At 58.8% G+C, this 17,510-nt stretch overlaps 2 protein-coding genes across 3 annotated transcripts; both read left to right on the top strand.

Annotated features, from left to right (window-relative positions):
• Positions 1 to 1,909: 1,909 nt before the first annotated feature.
• On the top strand, positions 1,910 to 8,923 carry NAT16 (N-acetyltransferase 16 (putative)). The gene is given in 5 exon segments (XM_067705226.1): positions 1,910 to 1,916; positions 2,483 to 2,664; positions 5,995 to 6,306; positions 6,926 to 7,057; positions 7,059 to 8,923. Coding segments are annotated over 5 exon segments (1,065 nt in total). The 3' UTR covers positions 7,491 to 8,923.
• Positions 8,924 to 14,025: 5,102 nt separating this feature from the next.
• On the top strand, positions 14,026 to 17,119 carry VGF (VGF nerve growth factor inducible). 2 transcript variants are annotated; one of them, XM_067705810.1, is made up of 2 exons: positions 14,026 to 14,239; positions 14,746 to 17,119. In XM_067705810.1, the coding sequence occupies exon 2, from the start codon at positions 14,766 to 14,768 to the stop codon at positions 16,614 to 16,616; it is 1,851 nt and encodes a 616-aa protein (XP_067561911.1). In that variant the 5' UTR covers positions 14,026 to 14,239; positions 14,746 to 14,765; the 3' UTR covers positions 16,617 to 17,119. The 2 variants fall into 2 exon arrangements, with proteins under 2 accessions (XP_067561911.1, XP_067561912.1); XM_067705811.1 differs by lacking the exon at positions 14,026 to 14,239 and adding an exon at positions 14,264 to 14,616.
• The last annotated feature ends 391 nt before the right edge of the window (positions 17,120 to 17,510 follow it).

Raw genomic sequence — 17,510 nt, 5'->3', positions numbered from 1 at the left:
ACAAATATATGAATATATGCCTTAGGGGCACAGCTCATTGCCTCCTGGCAGGCCTTCTTCCTTCCCTGCCATTGTCCATGTGGCCACCAGAGGGCAACCTCTACTCACAAGGCCAATCTGTCACTCTCCTGTTTAAAGCCCACCCCTGGCTGGCCAGCCCCTACCTACAGGATGGGTGCAACCCAGAATTGCTTGTTCTTGCCAAGCAGGCTGTTTCTCAGCTTTGGGCTTTGCTCAGGCTTCCCCTTGCGCAGGAGGGACCCTGCCCTTCTTTGTCATCTGGAGGCGATTTTTTTTTTTCTTGCCTCACCCCGTGGCATGTGGGATCTTAATTCCCAGACCAGGGATCGAAGCAGCTCCCCGGCCCCGGCATTGGAAACGCGGAGTTTTAACCACTGGACCGCCAGGAAAGTCCCCAGGGGGGAATTTCTAAGACGCACTTCCCTTGACCAGCCAACGTGTCAGGCTGGTCCAGGGCATCCCCTGCTCTGCATCCACGTAGTGCTTCCTGAAGATCTAGCGCGATCCTCTGTGTCGCTTTAAAACATCAATTTATCAAAAAAGTTGGCTAGCTTCAACATTCATAAGGGCAATAACAGCACTGGATTGCAGCACATTAAGCCTGTTTAAAATCAATGGGTTCATAACGGTCTGAAAGTAATAACTGATCACCACTGAAGGATGCTGAGGAACGACCACATTATTTGAACAGTTAACAAATAAAGGGAAAAATGTAAGCATTTATCCGGTCTTTCCTTCAACAAACTACCTCTAAGGGTAATCATAGTAGAAGAGAACAAGTTTCCTTTTATAGGCATATTCCAACGGGGGGGGGGGACCCAGAATGACAGATTAAGAATATCGCCGTTTTGTAACCCCTAATAAATGATTGGATTTAGGTCAAACATCAATATTCGATAAAATTTCAGTAAGACAACCATATTTGAGCCTTTGGGGGAAGAATGCAACACCACCTATAGCTTGGACATGAAAAAACTGGAACTTTGGGAAACTTTCAATTCTGATTGGTTGAGGAAAGTAGAGGTGGGTGAATGTTGGACCAATCCAAGCGTTTCTGGTGGCAGAGGGGAGTCTTCTGGTGAAAGAGAAGGAATTAGGGTGTGATCGCATCTCCTTTCGGCCACTAGTGACGTTTTCCTCCAGCACCTTTAACTTTTGGAGGTCCTTTCCCACACTGGAATGTATTCCACCTTGACTGCAGCTTTGTGAGATGCACAGTGTGTTAGCAGTTTCAAAAAATCAGAAATGGGGGGAAGTCTTATTTTTAAAAAAAGGTTGAGTGACTTATTTATTGGCCTATTGGCCTTGAAGTCAAGAGATGACTCTGATCCCTTTAACTCTTGGGGTGGCTTTGTGTGTGGAAGTCCAGGAACACGATCCTCCATCTTTTCACATTAGCACAGCCAGTGGGATTACCAGGTTATGGAGTGATTACCTTGGAAAGTATAAAACTGGGATGAGGTAGGTGAGAGGTCAACTTCTGTGGGAAGCGGGGGGTATGGGAGCTGGGCAGGAACGAGAGTGGAGACAAGGGGGTGGTGTCCCATCCTCTGCAGCACTTTACAGGTTTTAAAGGACGTTCACATCCATCCCTTTCCTGGTTCCTTGCAGGTAGAACTGCAGGTGTTTTTGTCTCACTTTATGGGGTGGGGAGCTCCCAGGAGTTAAGAGCCTGGGTCACCAGCTTGTCCAGAGTCAACAGCAGAGCTGCAGCCACTCCGGTTCCGGGTCTGCACTGCGCTCTCCCTCCCCCCCTTCGTCCACCCACCGGGTTAGCACGGGTGCCCAGCCGTGTGCACAGAGGTCTGTGTTCTTGTACTCGGGTGTCCCCAGGTGTACATTGAAGTCTTTCTCTCTGCGTGCTGCCCCGCGGGGGCCTTGCTGCCTGATGGCAGGTGAGATGCCCGCGGCTGAGATGTCCGTGGCTGAGTGGAGCTGAGCCTGCCAGTGCGGAGGGCTGGGAGGGGGGCGTGAGGCTGCTCGGCGACCCCCGGGGAGTGGTGGCCCGGCTGACCCGTCTTGGCCTTGCTCTGCTCCTTTCAGCTCTTGGCTTCTGCCACTTGGTGTCTCTACCCTTCCTGATCTTCATGGGTTTCCAATTTCCTCTATCAGTTTCTCCGACCAGGTCCCCAGGGTGTTGGGGTCCGCGTCCCCTTTCCAGCCGCTGTTACTTGTCTAGCAGCCGGAGGTCAGAGAATGGGGCTGACGTTGCGGGAGGTAGGGGCGTGGCTCCCGGAGAAGGGGGACTGGGCGTGGGGGATATTCCCGGACTCAACATAGAGATGCTGCGGGCATGGGGCCATAACTAAGCCAGCAATCAGGCCCCTCCACCGACGCTCAAGACGCCTCCCCACCCTCAGTCCCGCCCCCCACCGGGACAAGGGGCGGACTCTCGTCTGCAAGGCTAGAGGCCACCCAGCAGCGCCCACCTCGCCGCCCAGGGGCCACTCCGCTTTCCCAGGCGGCCCGCCACCCCACCGCCTGCCCCCAGCGCCCGCCAGCCCCCGGTGGCAACCTAGTCCGCTCCAGATCCGCGCCACGTTTCCTCTGCATCACTGGGGTTTCCTCCCCTCGGCCGAGCCCGAGCAGAGCAGCGACCGCGCGTACCGCCCGAATCCCGAAGCTCTGGGCGCCCGAGCCTGCGTGCAGGACTGAGCAGACCCGGCCTTCGCATCGGAACTCCGAGTCGGGACCGGACGGCGGCGGCCGGGTCCCCGCGCGTCATCGGAATTTGACCCTCGGAGCTCCGAGGTGACCCCGCTCTAGGTACCGTTCGCTGTCTGCGCGGCCGGCCCCGATCGGCTTCTCAGCAGCCAGTCCCTGGCCCTGGCTTGAGAGAGGTAGGGGGGCAGCCAGGCCTGGGGGCGAGGGGCTGGCATGCTCCTCCCCCGCGGAATGGGGGCAGCAGAAAGCCACGCCCCTCAGGGGAAGAGAGCCTCTGCGCCTCCTACCGCCCAACCCATCCCAGCCCCGCGTCCCAGATAACTTGAGACCCGACTTCGCCCAGGTGTTCAGAGGAGCTTTCCCTCCGCCTCCCATCGTCATTTGGCTCCCACCTGTCCCAGTCTGGTGGGACTGGTGCCCAGGGGGCCCCCTGCCTAGTACACAGCTTCCTTCGGGATCTCCCTCCCGCCTGCTTCCCCAAAAGACCGGGGACCACCCTCCAATACAGCCGCCCCTTCTCCATGATCGTGGTCCTCTGAGGCACCCCCTCTCCCCAGTTCGTTGGTCCATCTTCCTCATCCCCTGCCCCTGCCTCACTTCATCTTGTCTCCCCTGCCTCTGCTCTCAAGTCTCTGTTCTCTTCCAGCCTCTGCTGATTTTCTCCTCCCCGTGACCCCTTTCCCCACCACACACCACGGGGAGAAGGGGGTGTGTCAAGCTGCTTTCTATTTCTGGTCTCCTTGGGGAGGGGGCGCGTGCTAGGACTTGTTTGGCATCTGCTGTGCCCTGTGTCACGAGGTGTCATGTCTGTGACTTGGTATCAGTGCCTCTCCCCCACCCCCCATCGTCTCCAGGTTGCCTTGGTCTCCTTTCTGCCTCGGCTCCAGTCCTTTTCGCTCTCTTCTTTGGGCGCTTTGTGTAGCTGCGGTCTCTTTGACTCCGCCTCTCCTCTCTCTGCTTCCTCTGCTCCGTGTTCCAGCTCAGAGAAGCTGCGACCTCAGGGCCATCAATATTTCAGGTGTGTTTGGTGGGAGAGAGATGGGGTGGGGGATGGGCTCCCGGCATGCCCAGCGACGACTCCAATCATCCTCTCGCCAGAGTGGATCATTCATATTTATGAGATTGAGAGAAAGGATACAAGGATGATAAGGAAATGCTGCCCCCTTTCCTGGAGCTTGGTCCAGGGGGTGCTTGGACTACATTTCCCATAGTGCCCAGGGGCACAGGGCTGCCTCTGTCTCTGCCTAGACACCTAATGGGAGTTAGAATTCAAGGAGCCACATTGGAGGGTGGGAAGGGATCAGAGCGTGGAGCAAGGGCTGTGGGGCCAGCTGGCTGCTTTCACTTGGCCTGTTACCCCTGACCTGCTTTGTTCCCAGCTCCCACCTCCTCCAGGGTTGAAGGACCTTAGAACTTTTGCATCTCCCCCAAAGGGAATAGGAGTAGAGTGCCGGGGAAGAAAAAATGCAGGGTGAACTAGCAAGTTCCCCGTTCTTTCCTGTGACCCTGGGAATCCCCTCCCCTTACACACATCTTTATCTGAGATGCAGACACTCTTTGGCAATAGTCTCCCCATCTTGAAAGTAAGAGGGAAAATGGAGCCTAATGTCTGCACCTAGTAGGATGTGTTCCGGTCTACAAGTTGCTCACATTCTGCCCCCTTATGGGGGCAGTGGGGAATTGCTGGAATATCCCTGAAGTACCAGCTTGTATGTTCCAGGGACCCATGAACAGCTGATGAGGTTGTCTGGAGATCCAGATGGGAGCCACAAGATAACCTGCTCCTCTCTGGGACTCATCATCCCCAGAACCTGGTGCAAGTAATCTGACTGAGCTCATTTTTGGCATAGAAATTATTGACGGTGGGGAGAGGGCAGTGTGTGTTCCTCCCGCAATCTCATCTCTGCTTCTGAGTCAGCTTAACCCTTAGCACTTGGAAACTTTGACTCCTGCCAAGGACCCAGTCATGCCTATCCTTGCTCTTCAGGCTGGGGTCGGAGATCTCCCCACTGGCCTGAGATCCAGGAAAATTTAACTTTTAGCCCAGCTTTGTCCAAGCTGACTCACCTTAGGCAAGATCTTAACCATCTCGGGCCTTGATTGATTTCCTCTCTGTGAAAGGAATGGGTTGAACCTGACGGTCCCTAGTGGCCATAGCAGGGGCTCTAAGATCCTCTAAGAGCCTGTGCTTCTCCCTGCCCTCTGATGATACTGGCCTGAGCTGTCTTAACGTCACCCCAGCTTACCTGGGAGAGTCTTAAGCCTAAGAATTAGACGGAAAAGAAAGCGGGAGATGGAGCCCTGGTTTTGAAGCTTGTTTGTGTTGGAACCACACTGTGCTTACATAAGCCATGTTTGTGACATGGAAGCTAAAATTATCCCTAACCCACCCCTTGGTGCCCCTGCTGGTCCCATCTCCTAAACCTAGGTCATGTTCTTGTAAAAAAAAAAAAAAGTCTAATCACCCTCCTCAAAGTAGCTGGTATGTGTGTCCCCTGGGATGTTGGTTACTGAGGCTTATGTAGGTTATGTGAGTGGACAATTCTAATTGGCTGAAAGAGAGAAGAGGGGATTTGATTGGTTGATTTGGTTGGTCTGGAGGAGAGAGATCTGGAAATGAGGAATCATCCGGACTTGGGGACGGGCCTTTCTCTTTCGTCCTGTCTCTGGGCAGGGGAAAAAGAAGAGCTGGATGCCAAAGGGGTACCACAGGCCATTGACCCAAACAGGAAACTCTGAGGAATGGGAAGAGCAGGGGTAGCCTGAGTGGGAGATGAAGCAAGGATTACAGGAAGAAATTTCCCAAAAAGAAGAAAAGAAGAGAGAGAGAAGGGCGTGTGGATCCAGGGGCCCAGCCAGTGAGGGTGCGTGGCGGATGTGTAGAACTCGGAATAGCGGAGGAACCTGACAGCCTCTGTAATTTAGAATTCCGAGCACAGAAAGAGGGGAGCAGACAAGAGGGGGTAGTCTGGGGTTGGGAGCAGCTAGAATGGGGTCTGGACCCCTGAGTAGACTGAACTCTCGCACAAGAGGGCCTGAATGCAGGAGCAGCTAAGAGATGGGCTCCGGGGCGGAGCTAAGAGGAAGCTGGGAGTAGCAGGCTCCTGGGAGTGGAGCCAAAGAAAGGGGGCGTGGCGAGTGGGCAAGGACCTGATGCTCAGGGGTCTGGAGCATCTAAGAGGTGGAAGAGACGCCCGCGAATGATCTTTCCGCGGGCTCTTGAATCCAAGACCCAAGTGCTGAGGAGAGCTCCCTGGGCAGGCCCCGGGTCTGGCCCAGCGCCCGGGGTGGTGACGACGGAGTGCTCAGCGTGTGGGAAGAGGCGAGCCCTTTGAACGGAGAGCCCTGGCGGGGGTGAAGGCGGGGCGGGGGCCCCCTAACGGCCTCGGCCCGCAGATCGCCCTGGGGTCGGTGCACGTGATCGACGCTGGGGAGACGGCTCTGGTGGAGGGGCTGCGCGCGGCGCCCTGGGAGTGCGGCAAGGACGTGGCTGGGATGCTGCAGCGCCTCTGCTCGCAGCTGGTCAAGCGAAGGCACCCGGGGATCAAGGTGGCACGACTCACCCGGGACGACCAGCTGGGGTCCCGGGAGCTGAAGCAATAGCACCTAATCACCAAGCAGGTGAGAAGGACAAGGGAGCTCGGATGGGCGGGCCTGTCCCCGAGGGGCCTCCGGGCGTTGTCACCCTATATGCAGCCAGTTGCCGGCTTTCCTTCGCTCCCGGCTCTGCCGAGTGGGGGCGCCCATGAGCCCTGCCCTGGGACTCCCAGTCCTTACCCAGGCCCTTTTGCCCAGGGAAAGTCGAACAGCTCCCGACTGCCCGTCTTTAAATCCTCCATCCTTACTCCAGGAGGCTGGGGCCCAGGCGTCCCGACTTAGCGTCCCCGCCTCTCTTCAGGGACCCAAACATCCTAATCTGAGCCTTTGTCCTTCCCCTCCGTCTCCCGCATCCTACTGACTGATCAGCTTCCCTCGCTTCCACTCTTAGGGTCCACATCCCCACGACCCTGACTACTCCACATTGATCTCCACTGTCATTGGGGATCCAGGTTTTCGGAGGCCTTGCCCCTGGTTCCTGCATGCTCTCACATACCCCACTTCACCCGGCCCCGCACGGTCGGCCCTCGAGGGGCCCAGGTGGGAGCCCGTGGGTGTGAATGTGGGAGTGACGGTGCCAAGAGGAGCCGGGCTCGCAGCCCTCCCGCCGCCCGCCCCGCGATCACTCGTGCCCCCCCCCCAGGGCATCCTTTTTGTCCAGCTCAACGTGTCGGCCCTGCTGGAGGAGCTGGGCGCACGGCTGGCGGCTCTGCGGGCCTTCTCGCCGCTGCCCACGGAGGCCGTGTCGGAGGCTGGCGGCGTCGTGGCCGCCTCCCCTGCAGTCGCCCTCTGTGCAGCGCGACGTGTTTCCGGGCGGGACCATCATCCAGGACTGGCAGCCCTACCGGCCGAGCGAGAGTAACTTGAGCCTGCTGGCGGCCAAGGGCCTGGAGTGGCGCGTGAACAGCCGCGCGCGCCCGCGCGTGCTCACGCTGTGCACGCGCCCCTTCCCCATCCCACCTGGCGGCAACGGCATGTGGCGCTACGTCAACATCTACACCTTCGTCAGTGAAGGCGCGCAGGTTCAGAGCCAGCTTCTGTGGCATCTGCAGCGCCAGGCCCCGCGTCTCGTCCACCTCAACGTCATGTGCCAGCTCTTCCTGGCGCCCCAGCTGTGGTTACAGCTGGCTGATTTCTGCCAGGCTGGCTTGGGGCTCGAGCTGGTCAAGGGTTATACCGAACAATACCTGCTGGAGGCCGACATCTAAGGCCTCTCCAGTCGGAGGGGAGAGAAGATGCACTTTAGACCCACCTCCTTCCTCGTATCCCCCCAAAGCCCCGCCCCTGCTGTTTTCAAGCTCCGCCCCTCCCCCTGCCCTCGGCCGTCGGCTCTGCCGCCTACACTTACCCGCAGTCCATCCTTCCCTCCCCTTTTCCCCTCACATCTCTGTCTGCCATCTTGACTCTAGCGCCCCCAAACGCAGTTGCCCACAACCTGATCTGAACCGCCGGGTTTGGGGAAGCCACTCGCGCTTCTGTTGTCCACCCATTCCCTCTCCCTACCAAAGAATGGGTTCCTTCACAGCTTCGGAGCCTTTCCCTGTCCGTGCCCCAGCCTGGGAGTGTACTCTGCCCTTTGTGGCTTCTCCCTTCTGCCCCGTCGTGGATGGAAGCTGGCAGCGTGTGTGCAATGCCCAGTACCCGGCCAGGAGCACAGTTGCCCAATACGTATTACTTTTCTTGCTCCCGATCTTTCTCAGGCCCCCAGAGCTTGCCCTCTGCTCCTCTCCTCACCGTCCTCTCAGTCTCCCGTGCCTGGACCTCTCTTAGTTCTCCGTTGTCCATTTGTCTGCCCCTCCATTCCCCTTCTCCATGGTCTCTTCATCACCCGCCCTGTGTGTAATATGGAGAAGGACCTGTAAAGGAAATAGATTTATAATGCCCCACCCCGATTTGGCCCCTGCTTACGCTCTGGTGATGCACTTTTCTGAGGCTGCCTCCTCTGACTGGGGTTTCCTCCAACTTTGCACAGTGGTGCTATTTTGCAGGCTCCCTTCCCTATGCCCCCAACCAGGGACCCGAAGCAGGCCCGTGAACCAGAGGGTTCTGGGTGGAGAGCCTGGTGTAGTGGAGGGCAGGTCGCTCAGCCTGGTGCGAGTCTGTCTCCTGCTTCTACCCAGGCTGCCTCCTAGCGTGACTGGAACCCCCTCCTCCAGATATTTCTGGACACCCCTCCCATCCTCTTGTTCCTTTATGCTTTTTGTGGACTTTGACAGTCTTCTATTTAAATGCAAGTAGTAACAGCTGCATTTGCACAGCGATGTCTCCTACACGGGATCCTCACGTCTCCCGCAGAGGGAGGAGAGAGAGGCTCAGACTCAAGTGCCTTCCAAGTGGCTCACAATAGCTGGTAGCCTGGCAGAGACTAGAAACCAGGTGTCCCCAGCCCAGAGCATACCTCAGAACCTCACTGTAGCTGGAACTTCTTGTTGGACAATGGACAGCGAGCACAGGGTTCGCTGGGGATGGAATCAAAGACATGGACAGAGGAGGGCGCCAGGAGGTGGAAGAAGGTGGACAAAGCAGACAGCCGCTGCTCCCTTCTTTCCCCCCCGTTCCGGCTGCGCTGCTGTGCCTTGCTTGGCTGCCTCCTGCACCTAACCAAGCTGCCCTCCTCCCTGTCACTTCAACCATGACTGTACTGCAATAAAACGGGCCCTTGGCCCACCTTCTGTGTCTGTTTCACTTCTTCTCGGTGGGGAGGGATGAGCTGCATTGTCCTCTCCCCCTTCCCCAGCAGCCTGTATCAGAGAGGATCTCTAAGCCCTGTGGCACTGGGGCTAATGACTTCCTGGAGGGGAGCTGGGGAGGGCTGCTGGCCGTTGCGCGCCCCTACCCCCCCACACCAGCCAAGCGGCAGAAAGAATTGATTGCTCAGAACCGAGGCGGGCAGCGGCACGGCGCTTGGACTAGCCCCCGGCCTCGCTTTCCCCTGGACCTGGGAGTCTGCCGCTGCTCCAAATTCTTGCTCTCTCGCAAGTTCCCCTTGGCATCCAGAACCAGCCTGCCTCATTCCCACGATCCAGGCATCTAACTCCCAGCTCTCGGCTCTCTCGCGGCCAGCGCCCTTGCTTTCTCCCCATTCCTGGGTGGGCACCGCACGGAGGGGGAAGAGGTGGAGGGAGCCTGGGCGCCGCCCCGCGGGAGCAGAGCTCCGAAGCGGCGGAGACTGCGATCCCGAAAAGTACCACGCGGGGGCGCCAGGACGTGTGCGGACGCGGGCAAGGCAGCGCAAGGTGGTTTCCGTCCGTGTGAGTGTGTCCATGGGCGTCTTTGTGTGTCTGTGTTTCTGTACATGTGTGTACGAATCAGGGGGTGTCTGGGTGGGATATATTCGGGGCTACGGGCCTGGCGTACCCCAGAATCAGGTACTCCAAGTGGCTTCTTGACGAGGAGGCGCTTGATAGGTTACTATGTACGTGTGGATGGGGAAGCAGGGGACTGTGTGTATCGTCGCGTATGCAAGGCATAGCCTGTGAGTCTTGGATTTTTGAAGTTATATTCCTTTAGGGCTTTTATGCCCTCCCACCATCCTGTGTAAAAGAAATCGAGGGCTCTCAACCTGAACCTCCATTACACTGGTCACATCTTCAGCATGTGCCTGGACAGGTGACTCTGCTGGACCAGGTGTGACATTGTGTTTGTGTAAGTGGGTGTGTCTCAGGATATCAGTGTAACTCTGAATGATACTGTTGTGTGTGTGTTTGTGTGACAGGTGGATGCTGGAAGAGGCTGGTTCAGGATTATGGAAGTACAAAATTTCCTTTCTCCTGTTAGCTTGTGGATACCACCTTCAGGGGTGTGTGTGTGTGTGTGTGTGTGTGTGTGTGTGTGTGTTCCTTTCTCCGTCTTTCCAGTGGCTGTCTCTGTGTCTCTCCTCATCTCTGTCTCTTTCCCTCTTTCTCTTTTCCTTTCTTGGTGACTCATCTCTGCGGCTTTGCCCTCCCCCAGCTTGCTGGGTCTCCCCTCCCCCACCCAGGAGTGGGTGGGGGTATGAAGGAATGGGACCCTGGGACTAAAAATCAGGGTGAGCACCCCTTTATTACTCATCATTCCCAGACCCACCAGTGGCCCGTAGCTCTCTCCCAGTCCCCTTCCCAGGACTCCCCACCCTCCTGAACTGGGGTGGGCAGGGGATAGGCAATGATGTGTTCTAATGGGGTCATTTCCACGGGGTTCTTCAGCACTTTCTTTCAATTCAAGGTGGAGACCCCTGCCTTTCTCATAAAGTGCCCCTCCCTGCCTGTCCCCCCCATAGCTGACGCATTGAAAGGCTGCAGAGGTGAGTCACCGGTTGCGGGGAAGGGAGGAAGAGAGGGGAGGTGAGCTGCGGGGACCCCCAAGCCCCTGCCCTCTTTTCCTTTCCCAAACCTTCTCAGGGAAAAGACCCAGTGCTCTACCCCCTCCCTGGGTTTTCCAAATCTTCAGCTTGGATCATTACTTGGTTGGAGCCCATCTTCTCTTACTACCCTCCTGGAGAGTATGAGAGATTCAGAAACAAAGATAAAGAGACGGATTTACACAAACATCTCAGAGCAAACACCAGGCATCCCCTCCTGGTCCGCTTCTCAGCTTTGCCTTTCCCAGCTCTGTCTCTCATTCCTCTTTCTTTCCTGCCATCTCCCTCCTCTTCCAAACTCCAGGAACCTGTCCCCAGTCCAGCTCTTTTCCAGAAGCCCCTAGAGGCAGCCAGGTGCGAAGGGCATAGCACATTTTTGAGAGGTGGGGTACGTGTGAACGAGCTGACCCAGGCAGGGAACTGGGATAGAGAGAGGCAGAAAGAGACCCAGAGATTCAGAGTCCATGCAGACACAATCCAGATTGTGGAATCACCAAATCTGTTTCCCTGGCTTCCATCTCACTGCCCTCTCCCCCGTGTCATAATGACTGAGACTCTTGGGATGTCGATTTCTGAGAAGCTCCCCTGGACTTCTGGGCGGAGTGGAGGAGGAAAGCATTGGGGAAGAATGCAGGAATGAGGGAACACTCTAAAAAACGCGGGGCAAGACTTGAACTTGGGGGCTGCAGATGAGTGGCTAGGATACTGACGCTTTTCTGCACAGAAATCTAGAGGTGAAGGTAAGTGGGGGAGGGGCAGGAAAGATCAAAAGCACATAGCAGTCCACATAACCTGTAACATACATCAACTGACATGGAAGGACCCAGATAAGTGCACAAAGACACACATATTATTGACACACCAAGCCAGGCACAATTTTCAGACACCAGCAGATACCCAGACTGGATGCACTCAAACTCCCAACCGCACAGGTATACAGGCACTCAGAGGGATCAGGACCCACACACACTCACACTTACAGAGACACCTGGAAACAGGCAAAAACACAGCTCCGCAGATTAGAAGAGAAAATTACATATTTAAATTGGAACACTACCATGCCCATCCACTCTCTAGCTGATTAAATACACAACTGGTCCCCCCATTTCCATTTCTTTTTCTTTCCCCCTATGTTTCACTAATCTCAGGACACACACAAACGCAATGCACACGTATGTACATGCATGTGCACATATACAAGCCCACAGGAACACAAACAATTTCTCTAGATGCCCATCTCCGTCATCTCATACTTGGTCTCTTAGCCCCATCAGCCTCTCAGGCTGCCCCCCCCCCCACCTCGCCTCCCTCCCTCCCTCTTTCCTTCTCTCTTGGATGGCTTCCCCTCCCCCCAACAGATGTCTGAGCCATCTCTCTCTGATTCATCCTCCTCAGGAAGGTAACGTGACCCCCCCCATTCCACCGCTCTCGGTAACCAGGCAGGGAGGATAAAGGGGAGTGGGTTGAGGAGGAAGACGAATGAGGGGAACCCATAGGGGCAGAGGGATGTCCTAGATAGTCCGGGGAGGGGATGCGGCACAGTCTCAGGTCTGTTGCCCCCTCCTCTCCTTCTTTGGCATCTTCACAGTCACCTTGGTTCTCCTATTTTTTTTCTCTTTAGCCTGATGCTTTACCTGTTCCAGATGCCTGCCTGCCTGCCTCCCTCTCCTGCCCCCATCTCTTCTCTCTTTCCTCTCTCTCTACTTCTCCCCACCTCTTTCCCCGCAGAGCTGATGGGTTTTCTTCTGGGAAAGTGGAGCCACTGATGGAACCGAGAAGCCACTGCTGGCTATAGAGGGAAAGCACGTGAGCGTGTGTTTGTGTGTTTGTGTGTGTGTGTGTGTGAGAGAGAGAGTTTGAGAGAGAGGGAGAGAGAGGAGAGGATGAGGGTCAGTGCTAGGAAGAGATGAGGAAGGGGTTGAGGACTGGTTCTGAAAGAGTCTCTGAGCTCCTGACATACAGCTCTGATCCCGGTTTCCAGAGTCTTAGGGCGCGGGTGCCCTGTGTGTGCCCACAGGCACCCGTGTCCGCAGTCCTTGTGTGTCTGGCATGTGTCATTCCACTCCCCCCTTTCCCTGCCCACGCCCCCGCACAGCTCTCTGCCTGCACCGCAGCCCCCCTCCAGCCTCCCTCCCTCCCGTTCATTTCTGCAGTGGCTGCTCCCCTTGCCTCCCTCCCCTCTCCCCTGCCCCCCTCCTCATTTCCGTCCTCCCCCACTCCCGCCCACGGCTGGTCTCCCTTCACTGGACCCGGCTCGCTGATGGATTCTCTTTGCGCAATCTGTGCGTCATCGCCCCCCATCCCCCCGGAACCTCTAACTGTCCAAGCCCCCAATCCCAACCCCTCTGGCAGGAGATGCGGACGAGGGGTCTGGTGGCAGAGAGCGGCGATCTCTGACGTTGCACTCCCACCCTCCACGCCCCCCTCCATCGCGTTTAAATCTTCCCTTTAAGCAATGGAGAGAGATGGAGTTGAGTCACCCCCCACCTGCGCACCCCCCTCCCCACCTGGTCTGCTCTCGTCCTCCAAACGTCCTTTGGGGGGTAGCAGCGAGAGGGGAAGAAGCAGGAGGGTGGTGGGGAGAGGTGGTCTGAAAAGGGGCCAACAGAGTCAGCTGGACAGAAGGACAGACACACATTTTTTTCTCGAGACACGCACAGACCATGAACAGACACGACACAGAGGCACACACATCCTCAATCTTTTCCCTATCTCTTCCAACTCGGATCCTTTCCGACAGCATCACCCAAGCCTCAAGATCCACCCATGTGCCCCTGCCCATGGCCCGCATCCCGCACCGCAGATCCGCGGACAGCGCCCGCAGGCGCGCAGAACCATCCCTCCTCTCTCAGGTTCACGCCGTCCTTGGGCGTGTTCCCCACGCACCGTGCAGTCGGGGAATGGGGAGTCTGGCCCCCTCCTCAGTTTTGGAATCCTTCTCTTCCCCCTTCCCAGTGTGGATCTCCTATGGGTCCCAGTCAGACGCTGGGAGAGCCCCCACCCTATTCCGCTCGTCGGGCTCCCGCCGCTGCAAGTTGCTCTGTAACCCACCCTCCCGCCTTGCAGCGTCTCTGAATCCACCCTTCCATTCATTCTGCCATTCATTCATTCATCCTTTTCTCCTCGTCCCTCCTTCATTCATTCATAGCCCCCCTGCCCCGCCCGCCTCAGCATTTCATTCATTCATTCCTTCATTCATTCATTTCCCTGGTGCCAGGATAGCGCACACCCCTCCAAAGAGGCCTGCAGCGCGCAGGCGCGGGCCGGGAGAGGCACGCATCCTCCAATCGCTGGGCGGCCTCCCGCCTCTAGGCGCCCGCCCGCTTCCCCATGAATGAACATTGACGTCAATGGGGCGGGGCGATTCCCACGTGACCCCGCGCGCTCCTCTTTATAAGGCGGTAGCGGCGCGGGCGCTGTCCAGCGTGCTGAAGCCTGAGCGAGCGAGTCTCCCGGAGCCGCGCGGATCCAGCTGAGCCCAGCCCACTGGACGCCAGACCTCGACCATCGCTCGTATCCTAGCCACCGCTCGGAGCCGAGGCGGACGAGTCCCGATCTTCCCCTGTCCCCACCCCGCCCCGACCCTCCTCTCCACCTCCCGCGTCGTGGCACCAGCTGGTAAATACTCTGCTGTCCGTCCCTCAAACCCTCAGCAGCCGTGGGCGTGAGGGAGGGTTCTCTCTCCCCCAGTTGGGAGTGTTGAAAACACAGCGGGGAGCCCCCGGGAAGGGTCCCTGGTAAATGGGGGAGTCGCCGCTCTTCTCTCGCTGCTGAAGTCGCCCACGCACCATCCGGGGAGTCCTGTGGGGAGGGAGCAGAGATTTTTTTTTTCCCCGTATCCTTGCTGCTTAGTACGTGGGCGCTGCCAGTGAGCTGGCTCAGGGAAGGGGGGCGAGGAGGCACCGGGGGAGCAAGGGTTGCAGGCGTTTTCCCATTTACACGACTCCAGAGATCGGCACATCTTCCTCCTTTGCTCCTAAACGTCCCTTTTCAGGGTAAGGTTAGGGGGATAAGGGAAGCCCCGGCTTTCCTGATTAAAGGTGGGGGAAGGGAATATAAAATCAGAGAGCGGAAAATTCTTACAGAAACCCTCTCTTTCTTTGGTCACTTCTATTTTTTCACAGTCTCCGGCAGCGCTTCGGTCATGAAATCGCTCAGGTTGCCGGCTCCTGTCCTCCTCTGCTTCCTTCTACTGACCAAGGGGTTGGGAGCAGCGCCCCCGGGGCACCCTGAGGCTCAGCCACCTCCCCCCAGCTCTGAGCATAAAGAGCCGGTAGCCGGGGACGCAGTGCTCGGGCCGAAGGATGTTAGCGCCCCAGAGGTCCGAGCCGCTAGGAATTCAGAGCCGCAGGACGAGGGAGAGCTTTTCCAGGGCGTGGATCCCCGGGCGCTGGCCGCGGTGCTGCTGCAGGCACTCGACCGCCCGGCCTCGCCCCCAGCGCCTGGCGGCTCCCAGCAGCGGCCAGAGGAAGAAGCAGCAGAAGCTCTGCTGACCGAGACCGTGCGCAGCCAGACCCACAGTCTCCCAGCGCCAGAGACCCAGGCGCCCGCGGCCCCGCCTCGCCCTCAGACTCAGGAGAATGGTCCCGAGGCGGCCGACCCCTCCGAGGAGCTCGAGGCGCTAGCTTCCCTGCTTCAGGAACTGCGAGATTTCAGTCCGAGCAGTGCCAAGCGCCAGCAAGAGACGGCGGCAGCAGAGACGGAAACCCGCACGCACACGCTGACCCGAGTCAACCTGGAGAGCCCCGGGCCGGAGCGCGTGTGGCGGGCTTCCTGGGGAGAGTTCCAGGCGCGCGTCCCGGAGCGCGCGGCCCTGCCGCCGCCTGCTCCCCCGCAATTCCAGGCGCGTATGCCCGAGAGCGGGCCCCTTCCCGAAGCCCACCAGTTCGGGGAAGGAGTGTCCTCCCCCAAAACACACCTAGGTGAGGCACTGGCACCCTTGTCCAAGGCGTACCAAGGCCTGGGCGCTCCCTTTACCAAGGCGCGCCGGCCGGAGACCTCACTCCTGGGCGGCTCTGAGGCGGGAGAGCGCCTTCTACAGCAAGGGCTGGCGCAGGTGGAAGCCGGGCGGCGGCAGGCGGAGGCCACACGGCAGGCCGCGGCCCAGGAAGAGCGGCTGGCCGACCTCGCCTCCGACCTGCTGCTCCAGTATTTGCTGCAGGGCGGGGCTCGGCAGCGCGGCCTGGGGGGTCGGGGGCTGCAGCAGGAGGAGGAGCGAGAGACCGAGAGGGGGCAGGAGGCGGCGGAGCAGGAGAGACGCGGCGGGGAGGAGAGGGCGGGGGAAGAGGATGAGGAGGCGGCGGAGGCGGAGGCGGAGGCGGAGGAGGCGGAGAGGGCGCGACAGAACGCTCTACTGTTCGCCGAGGAGGAGGACGGAGAAGCCGGAGCCGAAGACAAGCGCTCCCAGGAGGAGACGCCCGGCCACCGACGAAAGGAGGCCGAGGGGGCAGAGGAGGGCGGGGAGGAGGACGACGACGACGAAGAGATGGACCCGCAGACAATCGATAGCCTCATTGAGCTGTCCACCAAACTCCACCTGCCAGCGGACGACGTGGTCAGCATCATCGAGGAGGTGGAAGAGAAGCGGAAGCGGAAGAAGAACGCCCCTCCCGAGCCTGTGCCGCCCCCCCGGGCCGCCCCCGTCCCCACTCACGCCCGCTCCCCGCAGCCCCAGCCCCTCTCCCCAGCCCCGGCTCGGGACGAGCTGCCCGACTGGAACGAGGTGCTCCCGCCCTGGGATCGGGAGGAGGACGAGGTGTTTCCCCCGGGGCCCTACCACCCTTTTCCCAACTACATCCGGCCGCGAACACTGCAGCCACCCGCTGCCTCGCGCCGCCGCCACTACCACCACGCCCTGCCGCCTTCGAGCCACTATCCCGACAGGGAGGCCCAGGCGCGGCGCGCTCAGGAGCAGGCGGAGGCAGAGGAGCGCCGGCTGCAGGAGCAGGAAGAGCTGGAGAATTACATCGAGCACGTGCTGCTCAGGCGCCCGTGACCGGCCCCGCCCCCGCGCGCCACCGCGAGCGCCGCCACCCCCCTCCGTGTCGCTCCTTTCCCCTCTCAGTGTTTGCATGCGCCCGGCCCCGCCCTCGGCCGCCGCCCAGCCCCGCCCCCGTCCACCCCTCCGCCCGCGGGCCGCCCCGCCCCCGGGCTACGCCGGGACCTGTCAGACCTCTTCGTGCGTCGGAAGCCCGAAATCCCAAACTCACTCACGGGTGTCTCGGGGCCAGCAGGGGGGGGCGGGTAGTTTGTGCGAGTTCCCTGCCCCCGCGGGGCCCCGTCCCCACCTAGTCCCTCTCGGGATGTCCCGGTCTGAAACCGGAAAAAGGATTTCCAGTTAACTGTGTGAAGAAGTGTCTGTCTCCCGCCCTTTGGGCCTCCCAAGAGCCTCTCCACCCTCTCCGGATCGCTGTGAATTTACCCCTTCTTTCCCTACTCTGTTGTAAATACCCCTCACGGAGGAAATAGTTTTGCTAAGAAATAAAAGTGACTATTTTATTAGGACTTTGTTCTCGGTTATTCACCCGTCCCCTTGGGCCTGCGTGGTCCTTCCCAAGGGGCGGTGAGGGAAGCGCCATCCACAACACCCATCTCCTGCTCAACAGCGAAGGTTGAGTGACAGAACCTCTTTCAACCGTATTCGGCGTGGGGGAGGGGGCGTAGAATAGGCTCACGTCCTTTAGGAAACCCTAAATTCCACTTCCAGCTTGGGGGTTAAAGTCACAGGTCCCCAGGCCCTGGCAGAGAGATGCAGAGCGGACACGGTGCCACAGCTCTGAGCCACCTAGTAAATCCTTCTTTGCACGATCTCAGGGCCACCTAGGCAGTGCTGGTGGCTCCCGCCACCCCTGCTCTACCTTACCCGCCCACCTCCCTTAACTGCTCCCTA

This window comes from Pseudorca crassidens, chromosome 15 (genome assembly GCF_039906515.1).
Source record: "Pseudorca crassidens isolate mPseCra1 chromosome 15, mPseCra1.hap1, whole genome shotgun sequence".
In the NCBI taxonomy this organism is placed as follows: domain Eukaryota; kingdom Metazoa; phylum Chordata; class Mammalia; order Artiodactyla; family Delphinidae; genus Pseudorca; species Pseudorca crassidens.
Note: the sequence above shows the minus strand (reverse complement) of the source record. Positions and strands in the feature narration are given on the sequence as shown.

What these genes read in the sequence shown, in the direction of transcription:
- VGF (XM_067705810.1), top strand. Translation starts at nt 14,766, where the DNA reads ATGAAATCGCTCAGGTTGCCGGCTCCTGTCCTCCTCTGCTTCCTTCTA.